Source organism: Balaenoptera musculus, chromosome 6, assembly GCF_009873245.2.
Source record: "Balaenoptera musculus isolate JJ_BM4_2016_0621 chromosome 6, mBalMus1.pri.v3, whole genome shotgun sequence".
Classification (NCBI taxonomy): Eukaryota; Metazoa; Chordata; class Mammalia; order Artiodactyla; family Balaenopteridae; genus Balaenoptera; species Balaenoptera musculus.
Window position 1 is genome coordinate 27668243 of NC_045790.1, and position 9657 is coordinate 27677899.

The 9657-nt window shown below is 34.3% G+C and overlaps 2 protein-coding genes across 2 annotated transcripts in view; both read left to right on the forward strand.

Annotated features, from left to right (window-relative positions):
- LOC118897346 (zinc finger protein 782-like) overlaps positions 1 to 7710 on the forward strand; it is a 60024-nt gene extending 52314 nt beyond the window's left edge. Inside the window, exons 5-7 of the mRNA XM_036856470.1 lie at positions 734 to 829; positions 4879 to 4939; positions 7539 to 7710. Coding sequence (XP_036712365.1) covers positions 734 to 829; positions 4879 to 4939; positions 7539 to 7593 — 212 coding nt within the window. The 3' untranslated portion in view covers positions 7594 to 7710. The remainder of the gene's footprint in view (positions 1 to 733; positions 830 to 4878; positions 4940 to 7538) is intronic.
- ZNF782 (zinc finger protein 782) lies at positions 4949 to 7710 on the forward strand. The gene has a single exon (XM_036856469.1). It carries the CDS (start codon positions 5034 to 5036, stop codon positions 6756 to 6758), a length of 1725 nt encoding a protein of 574 aa, XP_036712364.1. The 5' UTR covers positions 4949 to 5033; the 3' UTR covers positions 6759 to 7710.
- Positions 7711 to 9657: the final 1947 nt, after the last annotated feature.

A 9657-nucleotide genomic window follows, 5' to 3' on the forward strand; every position in this document is an offset into this window, starting at 1 on the left:
AGAAGTTCCTACCTCTCTGTGTGCTTTGGTGATACTTCAGGCTACTCTTTTTTCACTGGTCTTCCCCCCAACCTCAAGTGTTTTCCTTACACTTTCAAAAATTAGTACTCAGGAGATCCTTCTGCATATCAGATAGAGAAAGATGCTGTATCTTTCTTCTCTTGTATTTTATTTTACAAATCCTAGTTTTCATGACTTCCTTAAAATCCAGTTCTGTTGCCTTAACTTACTGAATCAGCTAGGCTCTGTTTTGGTGGTCTCTTTTTGCATTAGGGGTTGAAAACTCTCCAAGCAATAAGCTGTGATAATCACAGGGCTCACCTCATTTGTTTCTCTATCCTCAAATATCCCTGTCTGTACTACCTGTTTTCTAAAGTCTAAAACCCATTTCACATAGTTTGTATGTTTTTTTAGATGTCTGATATGAAGGGTAAATCAGTTCCTTTTACTCCATTATGGCCAGATATGAAATTGGTCCTTATGAAATCTCATTTGAAGCACAGACATTGACTATTTTAGAACTTAATGTTATTTAGGCTTGTGACTTAAGGGTTTAAGAAGAGTGATCCGTTATGAGTGTAAGAAAATGTTTTTTGCTGTCATTTCTGCCCCCCCAAAAAAATTCTAGCAAGCACCCTCAATGTACCACTTCTGAAGCTATACCTTTCTTCACATTCAGAAACAGTGAAACCTATGCAGCTAACTCAAGTGCTAAAGTATTTCCCTTTTACAGGGTACTGCTTTACAAAACCAGAACTGATCTTCATGTTGGAACAAGGAGAAGATCCGTGGTTATTAGAGAAAGAATTTGTAAACAGAAGTTCCCCAGGTGAGTTATTGAATACTGGCAGAAGGCATCCAAGAAAATTAGATCCAAAGTGATCAGCTAGAAGTGAGCAGTTTGAAATGTTTTCAGCACTCTCCTATTAGAGACCTTCACATTTGAAACATTAGAAATAATAGATCTAATAAAAAGTAGAAGGGGGACAACTAAAGAAAGGAATGGAATGTAAGCATGTTGATATTCTCATCTTTAAAAAATGGGAGCTAAGTGTACCCTTTGAAGCTGAACAATTAAGTAATGGTTGTATATTTAACAGTAAAAAGATAAAAACAAAAGTTAAGAAAACAACTAAAATTTGGAGTAAACAGATCAGAAGAGAGAAATAAACAATAAATTTTATCATTATATAATAATAAATTACTATATACAATCGAAATAGATGATTACATAGTATAGTTAGAAAGCATAAAAACTACAGCAAACTGCAACCTTCCTTATTGTTTACATTTGACAGAGCAAAGAAAACAGATCTGTTACTAGAAAAGTTTCTTATAAAGCTGTATCAAGGGTCCCCAGGATCATCATCAGGTTCATTAACTCACCTTGGAGGACTCAGCATACAGGCATACTCATGACTAAGATTTATACAGTGAAATCATACAAATTAAAATCAACAAAGAGAAAAGGTGCATGGGGCAAAGTCTAGAGAAAACCAGGTGTGACAACACATGTGAAATATGTACCTGGAAAGTTCATTTGAGATGAGGTGCCCAGAGTTTTCACTGGGGGCTGCTCACGTAAGCACCCTCTGTCTAGCATGTATCAAACTTGTAGGCTTTCAGATGGAAACTAGGTGTTCAGCATAAATATATTGTTTGTACAAACAGTTTAGGCTCATTGAGTCCCTCTTAGCAGTTCTGGGAATCTTGGGAACCATCTCAAAATCTAAGTTCCCAGACGCCAGCTAAGGGCTAATCTTGTAAACAGGCCTTTCTAAGGGTAGCAGTCTCAGGCCTGCTGTGTTAAACATTTTCTGCACAAAAGCTATGCAAACACACATAGAGTAAAACAAACATATCTGACATATCAACTACCAATGTAAATGAATCTTAATACACCTATTAAGAGAAAATGCTATCATATTATATCAGAGATATACCTAGAAAATAATTTAGAAAGTTTGAAATTACAGTCATGAATTGTTAAGACTATAAACATAAAAACAACTCAGTGTTTATTTATCTCAAAGTTCAATTCAGGTCAAAAACAGGTGAGAAAAAGGACATTTTGATAATGCTAAAGAAGATAATTTTTAAAGGATACATAAAAGTTTAAAATATTAGTACACCAAATAAATTATCATCAGGATTCATAAAACAAAAAACTGCAAGAGTTATAAGGAGAAATAGGAACACATTAGATATAGTCAACCTTAATATGCCTCTCTGATTTCATTCCGTAGCCTGTGGGCTCTAGAATAGCCCTTGGCAAACTATGGCCCACAGGTCAAATCCTGCCTACTGCTTGTTTTGGTAAAGAAACATTTATTGGAACACAGCAATATCCATTTGTTTACATATTCAAGCTACAAGGCAGAGTTGAATTGTTGCAATAGAGAGTGAATAACCAGCAAAGCCTAAGACATTTACTCTCTGGCCTCTTACAGAAGAAGTTTACCAACCTCTGGTCTAGACATTATAAATAGCATATTTTATAAAATGAATCTATTATGTTCTGAAAACAAAGCTATGCAAACACACTACATAACTATTCTGAAAACAAAGAATAAACCTCCTTTTAAATGATCTTGGAACATTGACAAAATGTAGAAGTATTTTAGGCAAATTCTACAAAGTAAAGATATTATTGTTAAATAACACTATAAATTGCAAACAATATGAGAAAATTTTAAATCCTTCTATCTTAAAATTAATAATGAATATATATCTTTAAAAACCTATTTTATAAAAGAGTAAGTTAAAACTGTACAATATCCAGAAATTATTTTTTAATGAAAAACATGTTTATTAGACTCTTTGCACTGTAGATGAAACGGTGCTTAGAGGAAACTATTTTACCCTCATATACTTATTTTTAAAAGCAATAAAGTTTTAAAAGAAAACTAAGCAAAGCAAGAAATGTAATAAAGAAAAAACATTATAGTTATAAAACATTATAATTACAAAGCCAAAAGGTGGTTCTTGGAATAGAAGCAAATAAAATAGCTAATCTCAGCTAGAAAAAGAGAAGAAAGCACTGTTACTCATTTTAAGTTTGGGCTTAGATTCCTACTTCTATAATATAATTTTGGAATACTTTAGCCTATACTTTTTCTCTTACTTTTGTAAACTCTTAGCCCATTTGATGGATGTGTCAAAAGAAAATGAGATTCTGTGCCAGATAGCATATAGTTACTGAATGAGCGCCTTTCCTCACCTGGATTATAATCTCCCAGAAAGAATGGTCTCTGTTTCACTCTTCCTTTCTGGGTATTTGTCACATGATAAATATTTTTTAATAACATTGTAGGCTGATTCCGAAGTCAGGTGGAGAGAGGCATTTCATACTGATTCACTCAGAAAACACAATCCACAAATGTAAATGCCCAAGTCAAATTTCTGGGACTTTTGAATCATCCAATGTAGGTATTGCTGGATCTGAACCCTTATATTAGTAAAAGAACTCTCTAGGTAATTCCTATGCATGAAGCTTTTTATGGACCACTAAATTTATATTACAGAGGGATGCAAAGAATATCACAGTGAGGGTTTTATTTTGGAAAAGTGAGCAAAGCTGCATAAACATATTTTATATTATATAAGGTGCTATTGATTAAATGGTGAGCCATTATTTTAGGTACAACCAAGAGAGAAGATGCTGCTCATTTAACTATGGATTTGCCATCAATTTTATGATGCCTCCTGATTTCGGTGATGGTTATTTACTTGAAAAATTGTGAGTCACAGACATTTTTGCATGGAGCGTGGGTAGCAGGAGGACAATAGCAGTCAAATATGCACAGGAAATTTATGGTAAATAAATATAAAGGATACTTCTAGGGTTTCTAGGGCCAGTTTGAAACATGATCCTTAAGATTCTTACAGTGAATAAAAACTAGATATATGGAAAAATAAATGGAAAATAGAATTAAGGATTGGACAGGGCACGACTGGTTTGCGGGAAATGAGTAAACAAATTGAAAAGAGGAAAGTTAAGATTTGATGATTAAGAGGAACTCACTATTGAACAACCCTGATATAATACCAAGGCACCAGAACCAGGAAAGAGAGGTGACTCCAATATAGGTGGAAAAATTACTTTAACTCTCATCAGTTTTTTCACTTCCACCAATACATTTATGTTTCTGTTTCTGATTATTTCTTTCAACATGAGAAAGTTGGTGCCATGATAATTTTTTTTTTTTGCCACACTACGTGGCTTGTGGGATCTTAGTTCCCTGACCAGGGATTGAACCTGGGCCCATGGCAGTGAAATTGCTGAGTCCTAACCACTGGACTGCCAGGGAATTCCCCATAAGTTTATTTTAGTGTTGATGTGTAGAATGGAAAAATGAAGCTCCAGTTGGAATCATATAGACTAATGGTTATCAATGTAATCTGTGTTTGTGAATGTAGTCTCTGGTGTTCTTCCCTAATGCAAACTCTATCTCAATAAAGCCACTGAAAGCAATTCTCCATTGATACTTTTTGTTATCTACTTAGTGCAAAATCCTTGTTGAATTCATTTCAGTCTTTGTTTTATCTGTTCCCAGGATTCAACTCTCTCAAATATATTCTTCTTTTTTAATTGTTCCATTCCTTTATATCCTCTTCTCTCTTCTCTACCTGGTTTTGAAAATTATACTTTAAGATACCAAATGTAGATGTAATTTCATTTCTAGATTCCTATCTTTCCACTAGAAAAAGTTTTTTTAACAACAAAATAAGAGAATATACACTTGAAATTACTTTATTTTCGGGAAACTGAGCCAGACACCAAGGAGTCAAATACATAATGGGGGATATGTATATAAATTTCACTCCATAATAAGTGTGTTAAATATCATTAAATATTTTTAATTTTCTCACTTTTAGAAGAATCCCAACCTGATGAACTCTTACAGGAGAGCCTAGAAAACCAGGGCAAACATTTGAGGCAAGTTTTATTTGTCAACAAATCATTGACTACAGAGCAAGAAATTTCAAGAAAACTATGTACTCTGGACATAAACATTTTCCCTGCAGAAACAATGCCTTGTAAATTTGACACTACAGGGTCTACTTACTTGCTTCTTAGCTCATTGACCCCACACTGTCAATATTCAAGAAAGAAGGCTTATGAGCTTAATGTATGTGAGAACTGGCTCCTCAGTATTAAGGATCACAGAACTAATACTGGAGAGAAATCTTTTGTTTATAGTAAAAGTGTGAAAGCCTTTGGACATAAAGACAAAGTTATTCAGCATCAGACAATTCAGACTTTACAGCAAACTTTTGAATATAATGAATGTGGAAAAGATATTCTTGAAAAGACTGCCCTTGTTACATCTAAGAATACCCACCCAAAAGTGAAATCTTATAAATTCAATAAATTTGGGGAAAACCAATATGATAAATCAACCTTGATAATCTCTCAGAGCAATCATCCAGAGGAGAAGAGTCACTACGAGTTTAATAAATATGAATATACTATTGATAAAAACAGAAATAATTTCAGTAGGATCACTCAAAGAACTGACACAGAAGGGAAATCTTTTAGCCAAAAATTACACATTAGAGAACAGCAAAAAATTCATATAGGGGTGAAACCCTTTGAATATGGAAAGAATTTCAGCCATAATTCAACCCTCCCAATGCATCAGAGAATTCACACAATAGACCAGTCCTCTGACTATGGCACATGTACAGAATCATTGGCTTACCAGTCAACTTTCAATGTACATAAGAGAACGCAAATAACAGTGAAACCCTATGAGTGTAATGAATGTGGAAAATCCTGCACTATGACTTCATGCCTGATTCAGCCTCAGAAAAGTCACACAGAGGAGAAACCCTATGAATGTCATGAATGTGGGAAAGCTTTCAGTGAGAAGTCACGCCTAAGAAAACATCAGAGAACTCACACAGGAGAGAAACCCTATAAATGTGATGGATGTGAGAAAGCTTTCAGTGCAAAGTCAGGCCTAAGAATACATCAGAGAATTCACACAGGAGAGAAACCTTTTGAATGTAATGAATGTGGGAAATCTTTCAACTATAAATCAATCCTCATAGTACATCAGAGAACTCACACGGGTGAGAAACCCTTTGAATGTAATGAATGTGGAAAATCTTTCAGCCATATGTCAGGCCTAAGGAATCATCGGAGAACTCACACAGGAGAAAGACCATATAAATGTGATGAATGTGGGAAAGCTTTCAAACTGAAGTCAGGTCTAAGAAAACATCATAGAACTCATACAGGGGAGAAGCCCTATAAATGTAATCAATGTGGGAAAGCATTCGGTCAGAAATCACAACTCAGAGGACATCATAGAATTCACACAGGGGAGAAACCCTATACATGTAATCATTGTGGGGAAGCCTTTAGCCAGAAATCAAACCTCAGAGTACATCACAGAACTCACACGGGGGAGAAACCCTATAAATGTGATGAGTGTGGAAAAACTTTCAGGCAGAAATCAAATCTCAGAGGACATCAGAGAACTCACACAGGGGAGAAACCCTATGAATGTAGTGAATGTGCCAAAGCTTTCAGTGAGAAGTCAGTCCTAAGAAAACATCAGAGAACTCACACAGGAGAGAAACCCTATAATTGTAATCACTGTGGAGAAGCTTTCAGCCAGAAATCAAACCTCAGAGTACATCAGAGAACTCACACGGGGGAGAAACCCTATAAATGTGATAAATGTGGGAAAACTTTCAGCCAGAAATCAAGCCTTAGAGAACATCAGAAAGCCCACACAGGGAACTAAACATATAAATGTAATGAATATGGAAAAGCTCTGAGCTGGAAATCAAGTCTCACAATACAAAATAAAACATGTAGGAGAGAACCCCTATGAATATAATGAACACTTGGAAGTTTCTCTGCAAGATACCAGCTTTCATTAAACATCAGAGAACTTACACAATAGAGAAATTCTTGGAATATATTTTACACGGGCAGTCTCATCTTGAGTGCAGTCCTCATTGTAGATCAGAGAATTCAATCCAGCAAAGAAACTCTGTAAACATAATGAATATAAGAAATACTCTGTGCATTCAATCCTTGGAAAACTCACACTGCAGAAGAACCCTGGGAATGTAATGAAAATGTCAAAACTTTGTCCCAGCAATCAAAATTCATTCATCATCAGAGAAATCAAACAGAAAATTGAGAATGTAATAAATGTGAGATAACCTTTAGCCAAAAGCCAGCTTTCTCAGTAAAGCAGAAAATACATAGAGACCTCACAGTATATCAGAACAGACAAGAAATCAGGGTAATGGATGTGGGGAATCCTTCTACTATAAGTCAAACCTCAATTTGACTAACACAAGGTAATAACTATATGACATATAATGACTATTAATTGTTCACCAATAACCATTTCCTTTTTTCTCATGCCACACCTCATCTAAATTTCTCAACTACTCTGTCATCCAAATGAGATCATATTTTTAACCTCTGGATAGTGAAATTTAGAGGTCAACGACAAGTCTTACTAAATACACCTCTCAAATTCTTAATGTTTTCTCCTGTCCCTTGTCAGAATGGAGTGGAGATCACCCCCAGCAAAACCAAAGGGGCTCGTGCACAGAAGATGAAAGATTACAAAGTAGAAAGAAACAGGGCCAAAGAGTGACTGTTGAATGAAATTTTCTTCTGCATGTACACAGACATTTTGCTGTGATGAAATAAACTTGTTCTCTGCTGGGCTTCTACAGTTTGGATATACTTAATGATGATATTTACTCACCAACCCGCAGTTAACAAAGCCTATGAATGTGATTTCTGTGGACATGTGAACTCAGTGTAGTGTATCAGAAATATCACACAGGAAAAACCCCTGACAACATCCTGAATGACCATAGTTTTTACCCACAATTCTTCCTCCTCAGTCAGGTAAATATCAGGGGAAGATATCTAACATTACAATATATATAGGTAATCCTTTACCCAAAAAATGATATCTCATTAAATATCTGATAATCGAGCTGTGAATGTGTGAATGTTTTCAGTGAGTCATCAAAGTTTAGTATCTCTCAGTTTGTTATAAGGGAAAAATTTATCAATTTGAGAAAGGTAAATAATAGCCTTTATGTTATATAAAAACTATTTCATATGTAATATTAAGACAGTTAATGAAATATAACTATTGGTTCATAGGCATTCACTAGAATAAGATTTTTAAAAATGCATAAACTGCACAGTGTTGAATGTATGTGAATATTTTCTGAGTTCTCTATTGTGTGTCTATGTGAGTGTGCATGCCACTTAGATGTCTGTTTTGTATGTATATTGGAAGTCAACTGCACTGTAATAGAATTATGTACCCCTTACTTAGTAACTATTCTGATATCAGCTATGATTTGCCACACATATATTGATAACAAGTAAACCTTTTACAGGAAGTATCTGAAAATTCAGAATCCTATACCTCATTCCTTTTCTCCTGCTACCGCCTGACATGCGCATATAGGAAAGGCCATTGTTACTAAGCTGTCTTTTTTCAACAAAGCCAAACCATGTTTTCTGTGTACTTTTGTATCATCTCTGGGTCACTAATACAAATACTGTATTGAAGCATACACACATACAAATATATATATAAGTATGTGTATATATTCTACAAATATATATAAAAGTGTGTATATATTCTGTCTCTCTCTTCAATGTCACTGAGTCCTTCCTCAGTGGTATCAAGTATACTGATAAGCCCTTTGAAGGTATTCTTCATATAGTGTATGTGTTTTTTATTTCGAGCATTTAAATTTTACTATAGTTTATATCTCTCTGCTGAAATAACGTATCTGATCTTGCATGTTGTTTAGCTTCTTTACAATCATTTTATATGGTGTTTGGCATTCTCTGTCTCAGTTAAGCAACTGCTTGGGTTCTTGTTTCTCTCTGCAGCCACCTAGCTCTCCAGACTTTGGGCTTGTTTTTTGCCCTGCAGTCTCAGATATCTGATGTATTCAAGAAAAGTTGTTAATTTAAACTCTTCCCAGCTGTCTTCTTGTTTAAGAATAGGAGCAGTGCTTTTTCCTGCTCTCTAATCTGAAATGTAACTGAAAGTTGTTAGTTGATTTTTGACATATGTTCCAGGGTAATTTGATGTGAAAAAGGTGACTTTTTTCAAAAATGGTGATAAAATAATTGGATAATCGTATATTTTAAATGCACCTTGATGTTTATACCATAATTAAAGATTTATTCAAAATAAATTATAAACCTAAACAAAATAGCTAATAGTACAAAATTTCTGTTGGGAAACATGGAAACTAATTTGAAGCACACAGATTTTTAATATGTAATGCAAAGAATTGTGTGAGACATAAAAGCAAAAAAGATAAATTGGAGTTTATTAAAATTTAAAGTGTCTGCTTTTCAAGATTTATTATGAAAACAAAAAAAAATCACACATTGGGAGAAAATGTGTCTAATAAATATGTCTGTCAAAGGACTTGAATCCACAATATGTAAAGAATGTTCATAATGCAATAATAATACAAACAACTCAGTTTAAATGGGAAAACAAAAGGATAAGATTAAAACAAGCATTTCACAATAGAAGATATATAGATAGCCAGTAAGTACTAGAAAAGATGAACAAAGCTTTAGTCATCAGGGAAGTGCAAATTAAAACTATAATGTGATAGCATTAAAAA